Source organism: Aspergillus piperis (assembly GCF_003184755.1).
Source record: "Aspergillus piperis CBS 112811 unplaced genomic scaffold BO85scaffold_3, whole genome shotgun sequence".
Lineage (NCBI taxonomy): Eukaryota > Fungi > Ascomycota > Eurotiomycetes > Eurotiales > Aspergillaceae > Aspergillus > Aspergillus piperis.
This window is the reverse complement of record NW_020291593.1, coordinates 1845172-1863248: the sequence shown is the minus strand read 5'-3', so window position 1 is coordinate 1863248 and position 18077 is coordinate 1845172. Positions and strand designations below refer to the sequence as shown.

The 18077-nt window shown below is 53.7% G+C and overlaps 7 protein-coding genes across 7 annotated transcripts; 3 read left to right on the top strand and 4 right to left on the bottom strand.

Moving 5' to 3' along the window:
• Nucleotides 1–413: 413 nt before the first annotated feature.
• BO85DRAFT_485129 (exocyst subunit EXO84) lies at nucleotides 414–2617 on the bottom strand (the record flags this gene model as incomplete). The annotated part of the gene is made up of 3 exons (XM_025663301.1): nucleotides 414–813; nucleotides 867–2142; nucleotides 2218–2617. 3 exons carry the CDS (start codon nucleotides 2615–2617, stop codon nucleotides 414–416), a joined length of 2076 nt encoding a protein of 691 aa, XP_025519320.1.
• A 144-nt stretch (nucleotides 2618–2761) lies between these two features.
• On the top strand, nucleotides 2762–3635 carry BO85DRAFT_485128 (TOM complex receptor protein TOM20; the record flags this gene model as incomplete). The annotated part of the gene is made up of 4 exons (XM_025663300.1): nucleotides 2762–2814; nucleotides 2885–3018; nucleotides 3105–3350; nucleotides 3436–3635. 4 exons carry the CDS (start codon nucleotides 2762–2764, stop codon nucleotides 3633–3635), a joined length of 633 nt encoding a protein of 210 aa, XP_025519319.1.
• Nucleotides 3636–4645: 1010 nt separating this feature from the next.
• On the top strand, nucleotides 4646–7115 carry gel2 (1,3-beta-glucanosyltransferase gel2). Its single transcript, XM_025656799.1, has 5 exons — nucleotides 4646–4973; nucleotides 5046–5176; nucleotides 5259–5358; nucleotides 5422–5706; nucleotides 5766–7115. The coding sequence occupies exons 1-5, from the start codon at nucleotides 4965–4967 to the stop codon at nucleotides 6699–6701; spliced, it is 1461 nt and encodes a 486-aa protein (XP_025519318.1). The 5' UTR covers nucleotides 4646–4964; the 3' UTR covers nucleotides 6702–7115.
• Nucleotides 7116–7273: 158 nt separating this feature from the next.
• On the bottom strand, nucleotides 7274–11158 carry BO85DRAFT_391239 (F-box and WD domain protein). Its single transcript, XM_025656798.1, has 2 exons — nucleotides 10574–11158; nucleotides 7274–10518 (listed from the first exon to the last, which is right to left on the bottom strand). The coding sequence occupies exons 1-2, from the start codon at nucleotides 10911–10913 to the stop codon at nucleotides 7493–7495; spliced, it is 3366 nt and encodes a 1121-aa protein (XP_025519317.1). The 5' UTR covers nucleotides 10914–11158; the 3' UTR covers nucleotides 7274–7492.
• Nucleotides 11159–11321: 163 nt separating this feature from the next.
• Nucleotides 11322–14176, top strand: BO85DRAFT_446554 (MRX complex nuclease subunit). Its single transcript, XM_025659534.1, has 2 exons — nucleotides 11322–11597; nucleotides 11648–14176. Exons 1-2 carry the CDS (start codon nucleotides 11582–11584, stop codon nucleotides 14011–14013), a joined length of 2382 nt encoding a protein of 793 aa, XP_025519316.1. The 5' UTR covers nucleotides 11322–11581; the 3' UTR covers nucleotides 14014–14176.
• Nucleotides 14177–14283: 107 nt separating this feature from the next.
• On the bottom strand, nucleotides 14284–16273 carry BO85DRAFT_485124 (acyclic terpene utilization AtuA family protein; the record flags this gene model as incomplete). Its single annotated transcript, XM_025663299.1, has 3 exons — nucleotides 14284–15786; nucleotides 15835–16184; nucleotides 16246–16273. 3 exons carry the CDS (start codon nucleotides 16271–16273, stop codon nucleotides 14284–14286), a joined length of 1881 nt encoding a protein of 626 aa, XP_025519315.1.
• A 314-nt stretch (nucleotides 16274–16587) lies between these two features.
• On the bottom strand, nucleotides 16588–17676 carry BO85DRAFT_446552 (pyridoxamine 5'-phosphate oxidase family protein). The gene is made up of 2 exons (XM_025659533.1): nucleotides 17203–17676; nucleotides 16588–17105 (listed from the first exon to the last, which is right to left on the bottom strand). The coding sequence occupies exons 1-2, from the start codon at nucleotides 17593–17595 to the stop codon at nucleotides 16761–16763; spliced, it is 738 nt and encodes a 245-aa protein (XP_025519314.1). The 5' UTR covers nucleotides 17596–17676; the 3' UTR covers nucleotides 16588–16760.
• Nucleotides 17677–18077: the final 401 nt, after the last annotated feature.

Sequence of the window (18077 nt, the reverse complement as noted above, 5' to 3'; positions counted from 1 at the left end):
GGCTCGATGCCGACGTCGGAGATCTTAGTCCGCTTCAGTAACATAGTGCAGGTAGCTCGAAGGACAAGCGTCTGCATATCTCTGCTTGTAGCGCTTTCTCAGTCTTGTCGATTGTAAGGATTCCACTCAAAGGGGGTGAAATGTGTGCGGGTATACATGGATCCGTTGAACGGTGATATATCGCCATATACACGACTAAGCTCGGCGTTCATGGGTATGAATATAACATCTAGAGAATACAGAATAGAAGACAGGAACATAGAGCCATTCTGGAGCACTCGCGTGGGGTCCATGTCAAACAGACTGAGCATAAGAAAATGCACAAACAGGCGACGCAGAACACACATCATCAAACGTAGCCTCCTGAGGCTAGTGGTAATAAACAGAAAAATAAACCAATATACACGCGTCACTTAGATAATTGCAGCTGCCGCTGCAGTGTCCGCTAACCCGGAAATAAGGGACTCAGACCGGGTCATCTGCGGTCGTTCGGTGAACTCCTCGCCAGTCTCCAAGTCCTTTGCGACGAGATCGGTAAAGTCAACGCCCACCTCGGTCAGCTGATCGGCTTGCTCGTGTACAATGTCAATGCATTTCTGCCAGACGGTCGTGCCGCGTTGGACGCTGCTGAGCTGGCGGATGAGCAGGGCGTTGAAGCCGTCGAGGTGGTGTTTTGCCCAGCGGATGCTAGCGCTGGACATAACTGGCGGAAAACACTGTTGGTAGATGCTAATGGTGTTCTTGATCAACGTGAAGTACACATAGGAGATCTGAAATATGTACAGGGGGAGGTCACCCTCAAAGACGCAGGCACTGCAGGATGTTAGTTATTCGTGCTACTGAGCGAGTGGTACGGGGAGACATACCGAATCCGTTTGGAGACGATTTCCGAGCGGGTTTTCAGAAAAGCTTCCCGGGCTTGATCTTCGAATCCCAACCGCGTGAGCCAGGAGACTCTGGTTTTGGTGGATACTGGAAACGAGTGGGTATCCACGAGCGCTCGCAGGATAACCTCCGCCAGGGTGGCTGCACGCTCGTCGACCTTCGTGTTGATCACGTCCTGCGCGATCACGTTGCCCTTCAAGCCCTTGGCGAGCTTGCGAAGCCGCTCGACGTTGGCCACTGCCTCTTCAAACCGCTGCAGGGCGATGTCAATATCCAGCTCGTCCACCTGCCCATCAACCCAGCGAAGATTCTGTTGCTTTCCGTCCACATCGATACGCACCTCCGGCTTATCGCGGGTGCTTTCGCCACCGTCGTACTGATCCGGCATGGGGGAATGGGAAGGGCGCCGGACGCCCAAATAGCCAAATGACTCGGTGGACTTGCTTGCAGCCTCGGTCTCTGAGCGAAGCGTACGTCGGAGATCCTCGACGGTCTTCCGGAAGGTCGCGAGCAGCTCCCCTTTAGCCGAGCTGTCGCGCTTGTCATGGCGATAGGTAAACGGTTTTCCGCCGACGCGGACGTTGATCGCATTTGCTATTCCCCGGTCTTCGGCTTCATCTCGAGCGACCCCCGCGGAGAGATTGGCACCAAGGTCGATCATATCAACGTCTTGTAAGGGCCAGCACTCTTCCGCGACCAGCTTGGTTGGAACCGGCCCGCGATGGCTGCTCTGGTCCACCCGCTTGCGCTTCTTCGCAGCGATCAGCAGGTGGTCGTTGAGCAGCACTATGTGAACTGGTCGCCTGGGCTTCCAGGTTGCAGAGTCCAGTTCCACCCAATGTCCCGTCTCCATCACGATGTGTCGACCGGGAACCACCGGTAGGAACTTCTGAGAGCCTTCCACCGTCTTCCAGAGGGTCTGGAGCTGGACGTTCCACATGCTCTCTAGATTAGCGACAGAACTGCGGTTGGCATTGCGTTTCGGCATGTACTCGTCAACGGCGGGGGACATGGGATTCGGGGTGTTGCCGATGGTGGTCTGTCCGAGCGCCGTGGTAAGCTCCGCCATCAGAGTGCGGAGGGTCCGCATTTCTCCTTTAAGCTTCTCCGCCTCCTTACTGATCTTGATGAATTGAGTGCGGTTCTGGTAAACATTTTGCTGCAGATCGGTCGAAGTTCGGTTTTTAACCTTCCGAAGACTCTTCTGGTATGCCTCGATTTCCTCTTCCGAGGCATTGGCGAGCAGGTTGGCAACGTCTGACGTAGATTGGTGCCACGTTAGCACCCGTGGGATTGTGGAGTCCGCGGGGACATATGTCGGGCGTCACTCACACTTGTCAACTGGGAGACTGGGATCGCGAAGAGCATTCAAGTCCACCTTGGGGGGACCAGAAGACTCTGTGGACGGTCTGCGACTCGTTTCGGGTGGGCTGAGCCCGCCATACGTGGCTGGTGCCTTGGGCAGGCCCGGCACCGGCGGAGCGCTGACATCGAAGTCGGGGGCCTGATTAAAACGAGTGGAATAACGGCGCTTGACTAGATCAGAGGTCGCGCCCTTCGAAGGGGCCCGGTCTAGGGATGTCGAGCTGGGAGAGGAGGTATTTTGGCCTGGAGTACCGGCACCCTTACTGCCGTTACTGGTCGGCAAAGGGCCGGATATGGGCTTCGGAGCACTGATCTGGGGGCGGGGCCGGCGCGATTTGCTGCGAAGGGTCAAGCCACGGCTCTCCATGACTGGCAAGGAGTCTATGAGAAAGAAAGATTGAGCCTGCAATCTCGTGGAAGGGGCGGAATGTAGCGAGAGAGAGGAAGTATAGAGAGAAGGGGAGTATGGGAGGCAGCTCAAGCGGGACAGAAACCCCGAGGCGGAACAACAATGATCCCGGCAAAATTATCCGGACAGCAAAAGAATCGCCGTCATCTCTTCACGTCCGCTTGTTTGCCTGTCTTGCTTCAGCTCAAACCTCTCCCGTACCCTCCCCCCTTCGACGCCGTCTAGTTCCCTCTTCTTGGTGGACTTTCCCTTTCGCCGCTTCCGTCTCTTCCCCATTTTCACATTCCATCCAACCTTCATCATGAGGACGTCGACCTTGATTGCCGCTACTGCCGGCACAATCGTCACCGGCCTTCTGGGTAAGGACACCAGCCCGGCCATCCACGGAACCATATACCGAAGTTCTCCCAACTAAGATGCTGATCGCCTTCATTGCCCTTTCTAGCCTACGCCGTCTACTTTGACCACAAGAGACAGACCGACCCAGAGTTCCGCAAAGCTCTCAAGAGGAACAACCGCCGCATGGCAAGGGCTGTCAAGGAGGAGGCTGAGGCCCAGGGTGCCATGCAGCGCGAGGTCATCAAGAAGGTTGTGCAGCAGGCCAAGGACGAGGGTTTCCCCACGGACCTGGAGGAGAAGGAGGCCTACTTCATGAGCCAGGTTGCTCAGGGAGAGTCTCTTGTTGCCGAAGGTATGCATCCCCCGACATGACGCGCTTCGAACACGTCCCCTACACCTTCTATGCATTGGCAATTCATATACCAACCGTATTACAGAACCCATTGAGGCTGCCCTGTGCTTCTACAAGGCCCTCAAGGTCTACCCCCAGCCTAAGGACCTGATCTCCATCTACGACAAGACCGTGCCCAAGGAGGTGCTCGAGATCCTGGCCGAGATGGTCGCTCTGGACTCCGGCCTGAAGCTCGGCTCGTTCACCGGCGAGAGCGCCGCCCCGGAGAGCCACGGAGTCGAGTAAGTTCGATTCCACCATGATTCCTGAACCCCGGCCTCCCCATCTCTCTCCCTCTTGCTCCGTTCACCCACCCGCCCTTTCTCCGCATCAGAACCTTGGCCTTGAACGTGTGTGTCTTCTATAATATTCCAGTTCACGCTGGGCCGTGGCCTGGTCCTCTGGCAGTGACGGAATCATCGGAAATCGATGTCCGTCTGCCAGTCACGCTTCTCCCCTCTCCGTTTACCCATGTACTTCCGCATCATTTCCTTTCCAGATTTCCCTGTATATGTGCATTGTGTCTTGGCCGCCGACCTGGCGGGCATTTTTGGAATTCTTCGGCGCCATCACTGTGTTGTTTCTTCACCTCACCTATTTTTCTTATTCTCAACCGGGCCTGAACGGACGGCAAATGATCCGAGTCATTGGGGCCGGTAATAACTTCTTCCCGAGGTTTTCTCACGATGGGATGAACACCCGGGTATGTATTCTTAGACGCACGAACATGTAGTAGTTGAGAGTGCACGAGTCACTTGAGCCGAAAACGATGATTTGTTTGATGTGAAACAAGCGAACATGAAATCAATGTATGCAGTATGGGGAGCGGTGAGCTGTGTGGTGATGTGTTTATAAGTCGTTGGTAGTTAGTTGTGGTGTGCACGGTTAGACATTGTCTGTACTAAGCAGCTCCGAAACGGAATTGAATCCAGCCGACAAGACATGCGTAATCAGCTCACCCTCTTTTCATCTTGGGCGACCCTCTTAGTAGCGTGAGGGTGCCAGGGTACTAACAGACTAACAGTACTAACAGGGTCTCTAAGGGACAAGGGAAAAGGAAACAACCAGGATCGGCCCTGAAATTGGCTGGTCTGAGGCACGCCGTCGAGCTGATGGGGCGAGTGCAGGCCAATTAAACCCAGAGCAACGGGGCTATTGGCGAGTAGCGGAGATTAGCGGTGCTATGTGACCCCCACTTCATTGGCCGTTTCAATCAATCTCGAATCACTGGGAGATTGGCTGCCTCCTGTTGGTCCCTGAGGGTCCTTTTGGGGGGGTAAAGGACCAAAGACCGACTCCTGCCTTGATTTTTTTATAGCCATCAGCATGTCTCACTCCGGCTTCTTTCTTCTTCTCGTGCTTCCCTGTTCAGCCTCTCTGCCCCCGCGCGCTTTCCTTCCTTAGCTGCCTTGTTTTGGGTTTCTATTCCCACGTCACTCTTTTTTTATATACTATACCAATCGTTGCTTTTTCGGATCTTCCTGTGGAAGACTCCATCCTCTCTTTTTACCTTCTTCTATATACTATATAGCCTTGTCAAGAGTCGATAGCTGCCACTCCTGAACTCGTCGCAAAATGTTCCCCGTGAGTACTATACCGATAGTAGCAGTTTGCGACCATGGAATGATTCGATTGCTGACTGACCGTCTGGTATAGACATACACTCAACTGTTCGCCGCGGCTTGCGCTTTTGCGACCACCGCCAACGCTGTCACTCCCATCGAAGTCAAGGGCAAGGACTTTGTCAACAGCAAGACTGGTGATCGCTTCCAGATCCTGGGTGTCGAGTAAGCATCCCCTCCTTGTCAGAAATATTACTTGGCGTGAGGAAAGTCCATGTGCTGACTGAATGCTCCCTTTGCGCAACAGCTACCAGCCCGGTGGTTCTTCTGGCTTCAGTGCCACTGAAGACCCCCTGAGTGATGCAGATGCCTGCTTGCGCGATGCTGCTCTTATGCAGAACCTGGGTGTAAGAAATCCCTCTTGGCTGGCTCTCTTTTGCTGTCCCCGCTAACCGTGGGGACCCGTTCAGATCAACACTATCCGTGTGTACAACCTGTCTCCCAATGTCGACCACAGCAAGTGCGCCTCCATCTTCAACGGTGCGGGTATCTACATGATTCTCGACGTGAACTCCCCTCTGTCCGGTGGCTCGCTTGACCGCACCAACCCTTCGAGCACCTACAACTCCGTCTACTACGAGCAGGTCTTCGGTGTCATCGAGGCCTTCAAGAACTTCCCCAACACCCTGGGTTTCTTTGCCGGTAACGAGGTTATCAACGAGCAGAGTGTCTACGAGGCCCCTGCCTACGTTCGTGTATGTTCATTGTCTCTCTATGTAGTGTGGTGGAGCTTTCTTGCTGATTCTTTCTTCAGGCCGTCGTCCGTGATATGAAGGACTACATCTCCACCAACGTCAACCGCTCCATCCCTGTGGGTTACTCCGCTGCTGATGTGCGCCCCATCCTCATGGACACCCTTGACTACTTCGAGTGCAACCTGGAGAACTCGACCAGCTCTCGCTCCGACTTCTTTGGCCTTAACTCGTACTCTTGGTGTGGCGAGTCGTCCTACAAGGCTTCCGGCTACGACGTCCTGACTGAGGACTTCTCGAACGCCTCCCTGCCCGTTTTCTTCTCCGAGTACGGTTGCAACGCCGTCCAGCCCCGTGTCTTCACCGAGGTGCAGGCCCTCTACGGCAGCGAGATGGACCAGGTCTTCTCCGGTGGTCTGGTCTACGAGTGGACCCAGGAAGCCAACGAGTACGGTCTCGTGGCCATCAACAGCAGCGACACTGCCACCCTGTTGGTCGACTATGAGAACCTTCAGAAGCAGTACAACAAGTTGGACATGAGCAGCATTGAGTCCTCCAACTCGTCCCAGACCTCCAAGGAGGCTGTGACCTGCAGCTCTTCTCTGATCACCAACAACACCTTCCTGAACTCTTGGGACCTGCCTACCGTTCCCTCCAAGGTCGCTGACTGGATCAAGAACGGCTACACCAACGCCACCGTCGGCAGCCTCGTGGCCGTGTCTGCCACCACCATCCCCCAGACCATCTACGACTACAACGGTAACAAGGTCTCCAGCGTCAAGTACAAGGTCCTGTCCGACGATGAGTCCAACACCCCCGGCAACTCCACTTCCCTCACCAGCAGCTCGAACAGCAGCTCCAGCACCTCGAGCTCTAGCTCCAGCTCCAGCTCGGGCTCCTCCAGCTCCGACTCTTCTACCTCGGGAAGCAGCGCCCTGTCTGCACCCTTCATGGGTGTGTTGACCGGTGCCACTCTGTTCGCCGTCTTCATGCTGTAGATCTGCTTGCCTTAGACCGTTTGTTCTTCCACTTTCCATTCTGCATCACCTTTTTCTGCTTAGATTCTTTCCCCATACTGTTCCCGGTGAACCTGTTCTTGCCAATTATGACCATGACCTTTTGCCCCCAAGATGAAGGAGTTGTTCCACGTGTATAGAGTGAGGTCCCCTGAATAGAGCCAAGTGGCAGTGGGCAGTTTGACTCGGGATATGATTTCGACGACGTTTAATACATCTACGTGCTGTATATATACCTTTTTGCATTATTTCTGTAGTACGGCTTTGCCGTCATGGAACTATTACCTCAACTGTTCTTGTGATCTTTTCATGTCGTATCTTATGGTCGGTTTCGCGTCAGGTGATTTGGCTGCATCAACCACTGAGTCATTGGCTCCTCTCCTTTATAGTTATCTTGTAGGCTCCATCCTAGTCCCTAATGAAGACTGAAGTATACTTAATAATGCCTCGCTACAAAGAGAGATAGTACTTCTCACCCATGCGACGATATACAAGTAGTACAAGCTTAATTATACTGCGGTTTTATATAACCAGACTAGAAGGAAAACCTGCGACACTATATCAAGCATGATAATAATTTCTCAACCTCTTCAACTGATTCTGAACCGAATAACTAACGGATATACCATACACAAGTTATGTATTACGCAACACAGCATTAACAGTGTAAGCACATCGCAATAGATAACATACAATAACAACGATATCAACAAATAGCACAAAGATATAGAATAGATATGTCTATCATATCATTCCGGAACAAAAAGCGTAGGCTAAGCGCGACCCTTCCCTTTGTCCTTCCCAGCAGGAGATGGCTGCGCCCACGGGGACAGGGCCGGGAATTCCTCCGTCGGGTGGTGCTGGCCCGAATGACTCTCTGCTTCTGCGAGACTTAGCTGGATTGCGAACTCGAGATCATCGATCTCTTGTTGGCGACTGCTTTCTGCGACGGCTGGGCCTAATAGAGACGGGGAGGGTGGGTCGAAGGGACCAGTGTCTGTGTCCAGGTCCATGCCGGGCTTGTTGTCCTCGAGGAGACTAAGACGGATGGCTTCAGCGATATCGGGGTCGTCGCCGTCGGCGAAGTCTTCGTAAGGCGACGATGCAGAGGATAGCTCATCGGGTGCGACAGAGCTGTCGTTTGGCCCAATGGTGTCGCTGGGCGAGGTGCTCACTGCTGAGCTCTCGATTGCTTCACCGCGTTTGTGGGCTTCGCTGGAGTAGGCCTCTTGGCTGAGGAGCTGAGCGTAGGCAAGAAGCTGCTCTTCGTCGACGTCTGGACCGAGAAGGTCAACGCCAAAGCGGTGGCTGAGGTGGGCACGTTCCTTCTCGTCAGCAATCTTTTGGCGTTCCATTTCAACCTTCTCATCTTCGATGTAGTCCTTGAGTGCACCGCGGCCGCTGGTGTTGAAGCGCTGACCTTCTGGGGTGGAGTTGATACCCCTAAGACCGCGACGGAGCCGACGCTTGCTGGACTTATATTGATCGGCGCCTGTGGAGCTGTAGGACCAGTAACGCAGGTGGGTTCCTAGGGCGACCATGCCCCGTAGAACGGTTGGATCGGGATCAAGGCAGATAGCGCCTGTGGCATAGTAATTGTTGCCAACACCGTGAATTGATGCCTCGGCTTGAACAAGTCGACGGCGCGCGCGGGTAGAAAATCGTGAGTTGATGGTCCGAATTGGACGAGTCGAGGAGGCAAGGGGATCCCAGGCCTGCACCAGGCCATCGTTTCCTCCATGGACTAGGTACAGCGAGGTCAAAGCGACACAGGAAACTTGAGGAGATTCCGTTTGAATGATTCGAATTGGCGAAATGTGATTGATAGCTTCAGCATTCTTTGACGTGGGTGACCGGATGTCCCATACAAAAACCGTTCCCGCGGCTGTACCCACAGCCAAGTAGCGTCCTCGCTGACCAGGCACTTCTGCATTGCCAGGCGATTGCTTCATATGCGGAAGAGGCGAAGATGTGGCGGAGGAGAGTGCGGAGCTGCCCGACATACCGATGAGAGGATCTTCATCGATTGTCAATAGAGCATAGGTCGAGAGGTCCAAAGCACTCGTAGTGATCTGGACCGACTTTCTGTCACCAAAGTCGAAATCCGTAATGCGCCATTCGGTGTTGGAAATGGAGCAGACCGTCTCACTCAAGCCACTGGAAGCACGAGAAGGGGCCGTAGTGCTTGAGCTGCTCACAAAAGAGAGGATGGGAGACTTGACAGGCCCACCAAAGATGGACGGTACAGGCACGTTCTCCACGTTGTGAGATCCATGCATCGTTGTCGATGCATGTCTAGTCATCTTTCTCGTGTATCTGCGGATCGAAGCTTTCTCGTCATCTCCCACACCCCGGTTGATCACCAGGAACGATTCGCCGGCTCCGTGACCATCGTCTCCTGCGAAATCAACCTTCAATTCACGTCTCATGTCCCATCCCTCGCATACCTTCCGGAAATGCTTGGGCTTGAAGGACAGGAAGCGCTCAATCTCCTTTGTCTCTGCAGCTATCTGTTCTTCGTTGAGCTTCATGGCATCCGACGACGACCGAGGGCTATAGCTGCCATCGACTGAATCACGACTGAATGGATCAAGCCGTGCAATGCGTCTGCTTAACTCAACAAGCTCCCAACGAACACTTCTGCCCGTTTTCCAAGCAAGCTGCTCATATTCCTCAGGAGACAGCTTTGTGGTAGGCACATCAGGCTGTCGCGGGAGGTCAGAGAGGTAGAAGACCTCACCCAAGGCGTTCAGGACGGTCGCCCAGATCCGCCGACAGGAATGACGTTTCGGGGAATAGCTATCATCAACCGAGATAGATATGATCGGGACACCAGGACACAGCACCCATCTAGCAGTCACTTGGCCCCTCTCGTACCTTTTTTCATAGGTAGGGTGAGGACCAAGGGCGTAGGATGTGAGCACTCCGGTAGAGGAGCCTGACAGCATCGCGACCAGACCGCCGGTCATCTTAAGAATGTTGGAGGATTTAGCAATCCACACCGCAGTAACACCGGTCGCAATCAAGTTGAGCGCGGGAATTCCTAGACTAGGCTGTGAACTGGAATCCGCGATGCCCAAGAACCTCCCGCGTTGCTCCGTGGTCGAGATGAAGTATGTACGGCCTTGAGGACATGCTTCGCCGTAGATCATACCATAGGGCTGACTAACATCCATGCGGTTAGGAGCTCCAACATGATCACCTGAGCCTAGTCCATACTCTGCATCTCCGGGAAACAGGTCTGCAAAGTGTCGGAAGAACTGGTGGTCAGACAGGCCCCATGTACCGACTTTCACCGTTGAGGGATCGCTAGCCGACGCGAAGCCTTGCTCCGAAGCGCCATGGATGAAGAGAGGTTCCTTCTTCTTGACTTCCGACCCGAAGGAGCCGTGCAAGTGGCTGACAGGGAACAGGAGCTGTGAGGTATAGGTGGCTACGGCGCTGCCATTCCGGACGCTAGCCGCTCGCACCGTACCGGTTTTTTTGGACGGTTCAAACTGCGCCGGCTTGCCTCTGGAGAGCGATCGGAGCAAGCGGGTTCTCATAATATATTCACTCCTCCAGGATGCCAGCGCAGTCAGCCTCGAGAAATACCGCTTATCAGACGTCACCGTTTCCGACGACTTCGCTGCGGAAAGCCACGCGCCATCCTCGATAGTGTAGGGGCCGGGAAAGTAGCGAGAAAAAGCAATTCTCCATGCGTGAGGTGTCGTGACAAGACCATGGAAATGGCGAGACACAAGGGCCATCGAGGACAGAGAAGGGGGAGGCAGATGCGACAGGATGTGCGTCAAAACCTCTGTCGGAAGATCATTAACAAGACGTTCAGAGCCCGAGATAACGGGATGACATACCATTGGGGAAGGCTTCCAGGGACAAGCCCGAGTAGATGGAGGGCTGCTTCTTCCTAGATTTCACCCCCTCCTCTTTCTGGATCAACGGAGCGACAGTATGCTCATACTGGCTGACTGTGTCGTTGAACGGCGCAGGGTCAGCCTCCTTCAAGGGCGACTGCTGGCCGCCATCGCATGAGTCATGACCGACACTGGAGTCCCCAGACTTCTGATGGCGAAGCCCAGAGACTGGGTGTTCACCATGCGAATCATTTCCATGCTGAGTAGAATTGAAGGGCACGTCTAAAGAGGGGTCTACCGAAAGCGAACGGTCGAAAACTGCAGTAGGCTCGGATTGCATAAAAGAGTTTCGCGGGGTAACTGGGATGTTGGAGGCGACTGAACCAGGGACGAAATCTGGATCAGTCGGACAGAGAAGGACAGGCGACAGAGAGAAAGACGGCAAGAACGTGTGGCGCGATACGATGCGATGGAAGGTAGGACGAGACGAGACGAGGAGGGACAAAAGGGAAGGACAGAGAGGGGAGGAGAGAGAGACGAGAGAGTCACAGGCGAAGGAGGACGAAGACAGTCCGGCGATCCGACGAGAATCAACGGAGGGGGATCTTGCTTAGTGTTGCCTCCCGGGCGAGGAATCAATCAGCGCCCGTCTTCCGCGCGCGTGCCGGTCACGTGCTCACGCGCCGTCCCGCGAATGTCATTTCCCGGCATTTCGTCGCCATCCATGCAGTGAGTAGTATACATCACCATTTGATTAAGTGCCGCTCCCTCAATTTTAACTGACGTGCCGTTGCTTCTCGGAATGCAGGTAGCTCAGTCTTGACGGTCGTTGATTTATTTATGTTTCCAGGCAGCATTCCTCTACGGTAGCCTGCAGGCTACATAGTAGTCGCCTGTAATATTACTCTTTTGGGATTCTTCGTTTGTCTTTTAACAAGTTGCTTTTGTTCAATATCGTCCACTCTTCTTCTATCACTCTGGATTTCATGTGTATTTGCTCTCTTCACGATGCCCAGATTAGATGGTAAGTATCATTCCTCTCCTCCGCTGACTGCCCGTTGCTGATGGTTCCAGACTCGGAAACGATCCGCATTCTCGTCTCAACAGACAACCATGTCGGATACAATGAACGGGATCCCATCCGTGGCGATGACAGCTGGAAAAGCTTTCATGAGGTGATGTGTCTGGCCAAGGAGCAAGATGTAGACATGGTGCTCCTGGCAGGCGATCTTTTCCACGAGAACAAACCATCGCGCAAGTCCATGTACCAAGTCATGCGCTCCATTCGCATGAACTGTCTCGGCGATAAGCCTTGCGAACTGGAGATGCTGAGTGATGCGAGCGAAAACTTTCAGGGTGCTTTCAACCACGTAAACTACGAGGATCTGGATATCAACGTGGCTATCCCCATTTTCTCAATCCACGGCAACCACGATGATCCGTCCGGAGAGGGACATCTGGCTGCATTGGACCTGCTTCAGGTGTCTGGGTTAATCAACTACTATGGACGGACACCCGAGTCGGACAATATCCAGATCAAGCCAGTTTTGCTTCAGAAAGGACGCACAAAACTTGCTCTCTACGGTATGAGCAACGTCCGCGATGAACGTTTATTCCGCACATTCCGAGACGGCAAGGTCAAGTTTTACCAGCCCTCGATCCAGAAAGACGACTGGTTCAACTTAATGTCCGTCCATCAGAACCATTACGCACATACCGAGACAGGCTACCTACCCGAGAATTTCCTCCCCGAATTCCTAGACCTCGTCATCTGGGGCCACGAACACGAGTGTCTGATCAACCCGCGACTGAACCCCGAGACCAAGTTTCATGTCATGCAGCCCGGCTCATCAGTGGCGACATCCCTGGTGCCTGGCGAGTCAGTGGCTAAACATGTAGCCATTCTCAGCATCACGGGCCGGGAGTTCAAATGCGAGCCCCTCCGCCTCAAGTCCGTCCGCCCATTCGCCATGCGCGAAATCATCCTCTCCGAAGAGAAAGGCGCGCAAAAGCTTGCCCGCAAGGACAACAACCGCACGGAAGTAACCCGCCTTCTCATGGAGATCGTCGAAGAACTCATCGAAGAAGCGAAAACGGAATGGCTAGAAATGCAAGACGACACCGCAGAAGACGAAGAGCTAGAAATCCCCTTACCACTAGTACGACTGCGCGTCGAAACATCAACCCCGGAAGGAGGCAGTTATGACTGCGAAAACCCACAGCGATTCTCCAACCGCTTCGTAGGCAAAGTCGCCAACGTGAACGACGTCGTCCAATTCTACCGCAAGAAGAAAAACACCAACAGCACACGCAAACCGGGAGAAACCGATCTCGACGAGACTGCAGTCTCACATCTCTCCACCCTCGACACCGTCAAAGTCGAACAATTAGTGCGCGACTTCCTCTCCGCACAATCTCTCACCATCCTCCCACAAAACTCCTTCGGTGACGCAGTCGCCCAATTCATCGACAAAGACGACAAGCACGCATTGGAAATGTTCGTCAACGAGTCCCTTGAAAGCCAAATGAAGCACCTACTAGCCCTAGATCGCGACAACGATCTAGAGGAGGAAGAAGAAGTAGCAGAAAGCTCGTTACAAAAAGCCATGGAGAGATATCGCACGCAAATGGAAGACATGTTCTCCCGCGGCATCAAGAAACGCACCCGCGGCAAGAAGCGCTTCAAGCCCAAGCCCGACGGTTGGGACACCGAATTCGACGGTGTCTGGGAGGACCAGCCCGGCGCTCTCATCCACTCCGAAAATGAGGATGGAGACCCCAACGAAGACGTAGCCGGCGAGGATGGCGCCGAAGCACCCACCACATCACGAACAACATCGTCCACCCGCGGCCGCGGCCGAGGCCGTGGCAGCAGAGCCACCACCACTGCCACTACCGCTACAACCCGCAAAACCGCCACCACAAAAGCAGCTCCTACTACTGCTTCCAAGAAAACCACCACATCATCTGCATCTACTAAGACCCGCAAACGCCGCCCCGTCTCCTCCAACGAAGAAGACGAACAAGAAGACGTCATAATGCTCGACGACGATGACGACGACGACAACGCAGCCGCCAACATCGACGAGGATGAGGAGGAGGACGACGACGACGAAGACTCCCTCTTCGTCAAACAACCCGCCAAACCAGCCACCACTAGATCCCGCAGAACAACAAAAACAACCAGCACAAGCCAACGCCGCAAAGCCCCATCCCCAGCACCATCATCCAATACAATCGGAGGAACGGCACAAGATACGCGCAAAACTCGGGGCAAGCAAGCAACCCAAACGACGTTGAATTTCGTGGGATCGCAAAGCAGTGTGCGTGGGACTGCAGGGTCAGGGAGATCGACGAGGGCGACGAGGGCGGCGAGTGAGGATATTGAGGATGATAGTGATGCGTTTGAGCCGATGGCTAGTAGTGCGAGGCGGAGATAGATGGGTGTATTTAATGGGAGTTCGGGGGAGAAGAGGTCAGCATGGTATGGAGATGTTGGTTTAGCTGTTGCATTTATGGCGTCAAATGATAATGGTTTTTCATATAGAAGGGCTAGTTATGAGATACCACATATTACTAGTAAATTCTTTTCGGAACATCAAATTGAAAGTAGTAAAGATTTGATTGGGATTATTCGAACTACTCTTGATTAACTATTCTTAATCAATGCCAACCATTAGGACCAAACTTCCTGTCCTCAGTATATGAACCTACAACTTCCCCCTCTCCAAAAATTTAACCGGCAAATCGACATGTCTGGCCCTGAGAAACTCCGCAACATTCTTCCCCAAGAAGTCCACCGTCGTAGTGACCCCCACCCCTCTATCCAATAAATTCCTAAACAGAAAGTGTACAGCCCTCAAATTCTGCAACTCGAACCTCTCAACCCTCAGCTCCGGATTGGCAGTATACTTCTCTCCCAGGAGTTCCTTGATTCCCGACACAGACAACAATGACCGCAGCCAGCGGTACTCGTCTGCATGACGGACCCAGAACCCGCAGTTCGCGTCGGGGCCCTTGTCGCCAGACCGGGCGTGGACGATCCAGCCCAAAGGGCCACGGATGGTGGGGCCGAAGTCTAGAGTGGGGTTGTCGGTGAGGGATTGGGAGGGTTGGCGGGATGGGTAGAATTTTGTTATTGGAGGGGGTGGGATAGTGAGGGTTTGGTGGAGCCAGGGGAGGTGGACTTGATGGTTGATGTCGGATTGGGGCAGGAGGGTGACGTGGTATTCGTAGACGGGGCGGGGGAAGCCCTGGCGGGTGTCAAGGTGGAAAGTGGCCCCCGGGTAGCCTTGCATGATGGTGTCGACGATGGAGCGGAGGAAGTGCATTGGGGAGAGGTCTTCTGCGTGGCGGGCTTGGGCGACGATGCGGAGGCAGACGGTGGCGCTGTCTTGGTTGTCGGGGTTTTCGGGGGCAGAGCCGAGGGTTGAGAATTGGAGACTGGTGAACTTGGGGGTATACGGTGATAGGAGTCGGCGGATTTGGGATTCGAGCATGCGTGCCTTGGATGGGATGTCGAGGCCTACGAGGAAGTAGATCGCTTCCGCTTGGAAGCCTCCGCGGGCTGTGATGCCGACTTTGGTAGTTGGGGGTGGTGGTCCAGAGCGGACCCCATGAAGGGCGACGCGGTTGGGGCTGACTTGCTCGAAGTGGATGTCGTTCAAGATGGCAGTTACGTCGGAGTTGAAGTACCATGGGCCTTGAATCTCGTATAGAAGCTGCGATGAGCAGGTGTCGATGGTGACGGCGCCTCCGCGCGCGTAGGATTGCATGGTGATGATTACTTTACCCTCCCGGGAGATATCCGCAATGGGATATCCGATGTTGGACCAGCCGTCAGTACCGATGTGTTCTAGGGCCTTGAAGCCGGTGAAGTTGCCGCCGCAGACATAGTTGCTGCATTCAATGAGATGACCGGCTACGAATGCGTTGGCTAGCTGATCAAGGTCAGTACGATTCCAGCCATGGAACCAGTACGCCGCTCCAATGACTGGGGACGCATCGGAGACTCGTCCACAGAGTACGATATCAGCTCCTTGGGATAGAGCGGCGGCGATTCCGAGTCCTCCCAAGTAGCACTGGGCAAATATAGGCTCGAAAGGCCAATCGGAGAGGGATTCGCCGGTATAGATATTGGCGAAGGCTGACTTGCCCGACGACAATGCAGCTTTGACGGTGGACAGGACTTGGTCTCCGGAGACCCAAGCTACCTGGAATCATGTGAGCATGGCTTCTTCAGAGGTCATCTTGAGGTCGACCTTGAGTTTCAGTCCTTTTGCTTCCACCATCTGCTTGACCACGTTGTAGAGGCCCTCTGTGTCCGTGTTTCCTGCATTCACCGCCACTTTGATGCCGTATTTTGCCAGGTCTGACAGGGCTGGGTCCAGGGCTTGGAGAAAGCCAACTTCATAGCCTGGTGCCTCGATCGTCGAGGATCCATGTGTGCCTTGTGCTTTACGCTGCTGCTGTTCTACTGTACGAGCCGCTGATGCCACCATATTCGCCTCGCTCATGTAGTCAGCAATGATCACATCGACTGGATCGTGAGGATAATTGCGAGCGAACTCGGCGATGGCATGGCGACGGTCAGCATTGGACCCAGAGGCTCCTACTCAGTTTGGTCAGTGAACTATAAACAGTATTGGAGCGTCTCAAGTAGGCCGACGTACCAGCTATACGGACCGAGCGTTGGGCCATGATAGTATATAGGTGTATTGACCGCTACAGTAGAAATGGCGTGAAAAGCGAGCGAGGAACAGCAAGAGTATCTCGTCCGGTCATGAAAAGTGTTTATATAGATAGCATTTCCAGAGTTCATTGCCTAGGTAGCCAGTTCCATGGAACGGAGGGAAAGTAGGACATAGTGCGAGCTCCTCTTCAGCGAGATGCCGAGGACATTCGGTTGTCTGGGACGATGATGCGGGGATCTGCTTTCACCTGCCGCATTGCGGTCGGATCGACCGGCACGAGAAGATGATGAACAACCTAAGTGAAATTGAGTTACGCAGGCATAGAGATCAACAAGTCGCATTAATGCACCACTATGCGGGAGCGACCATTGAAAGAAGCAGAGGAAGGAAAGTCTAAGTCACATGTCGGATTAGATGAGCAGTCACGCCACCAGGCCAGCTCCAAGTGGTTACAAGCAACAGACCCTTCAGTTCTGTCACAGTTCGGACTACATTTACACGTATCCTGCCCATTGCAGGATAGCCATAGAAATAAACAACAACAGAATGGAGGTTTTGACCATCTCGATCTCGTCTCTGTGACGACGAGTCCAGTTGCCCAACTGCTTCAACCAGACAAGCTGATGGTTATCCTTGATCGCAGTGTGTAGTCCAGGTAGGCCGTCCAGACTTCGTACGTTCCACTCCTTCTGATAGGTGCGAAGCTCATTGGACTCGACTCTTTTGCCTGTCCAATGGCCTAAGGTATCGCGATCTTGAAGATACGGCTTGGTGTTGTTGGTTTTGGGGTCGACTTGCAGGGACAATCGCGGGACACCATAACCACAAGAACGTTGGACCTGTAGCCCATAACATGCATCCCATCAGTTGTTAGCATTGTATCTTGCTCGCGGCAATAAGCCAGAGGGCGCTTCCAAGAGGAGTCGGGGAGAGAACCTTGAAGACATTCAGACGGATGATAGCCCGCGCTCCCACCACTTTCTTGCCTCCCATCCGCTCGAGGTAGCCAGGGAACTCAGGCTCATCGTACTCGATCACGGAGCCAGTGCAGAAGAAGCGCACGATGCCTGGCGAGGCATCAAATGAGCAGAACATGATGGTAAGTCGACCGTTCTCACGCACATGGCTGATGGTCTCACTCCCGGAGCCGGTGGCATCAACGTAAGCTGCCTCGTTAGGACCAAGGATGGCGAAAGACGAGTCAGGAAATCCTTTGGGCGACACATTTACATGTCGTCCTTGCAGAGGTGCAGAGGCCACGAAAAAGACGCTTTGTCGCAAAGCCCAGTCTCGAAGCTCTGGGGTAATTGACGGCCAAAAGGTTGGCATTTTACGTTAGCAGCGGAATGGATATGCGATAGTCAGAAAGAAGCGAATCAAGAGAGCAGCAGGTTGCAGCACAGTAGCAAGAGGGGATGTGTGAAGCTAGGGGCTTCTTATAGGCGCGTCGTCGGCAGTGACAAAGACCAGTAACAGGGATGAGTCACGCTGCTGTCCTACTTCAAGCCTTTGTCCTTATTCGCAGAACTGTAACAGAATTAAGTTAATAATCTACACACCTTAAAGGCAGTGACTGACACCATTCGGTCGGGGGCGGCATGCACTCAGGCCACCCATTGACTTCATGCCGGGGAGTGATGGCCACACTCCAGAGTATCCCAACCCCGCCGATCGGCACTGATAACGCGGTGTTGTTGTTGTACTTTGTAGCATTGCATTGCAGCACAACAACACATACCATCCATGAGTCACTTGAGGGTAGTTGCTTCTGAATTTCGCTCTGTTGTTAAGCATTCTTTCCGGTATCTCTT

Coding starts and splice junctions, on each gene's coding strand:
- BO85DRAFT_391239 (XM_025656798.1), bottom strand. CDS start 10,913: ATGCAATCCGAGCCTACTGCAGTTTTCGACCGTTCGCTTTCGGTAGAC. Junction 10,519..10,573: donor CCTGGAAGCCTTCCCCAATG/GTATGTCATCCC, acceptor ATCTTCCGACAG/AGGTTTTGACGCACATCCTG.
- BO85DRAFT_446552 (XM_025659533.1), bottom strand. CDS start 17,595: ATGCCAACCTTTTGGCCGTCAATTACCCCAGAGCTTCGAGACTGGGCT. Junction 17,106..17,202: donor TCCGTCTGAATGTCTTCAAG/GTTCTCTCCCCG, acceptor TATGGGCTACAG/GTCCAACGTTCTTGTGGTTA.
- gel2 (XM_025656799.1), top strand. Junction 5,359..5,421: donor CTCTTATGCAGAACCTGGGT/GTAAGAAATCCC, acceptor GGACCCGTTCAG/ATCAACACTATCCGTGTGTA. Junction 5,707..5,765: donor AGGCCCCTGCCTACGTTCGT/GTATGTTCATTG, acceptor TTCTTTCTTCAG/GCCGTCGTCCGTGATATGAA.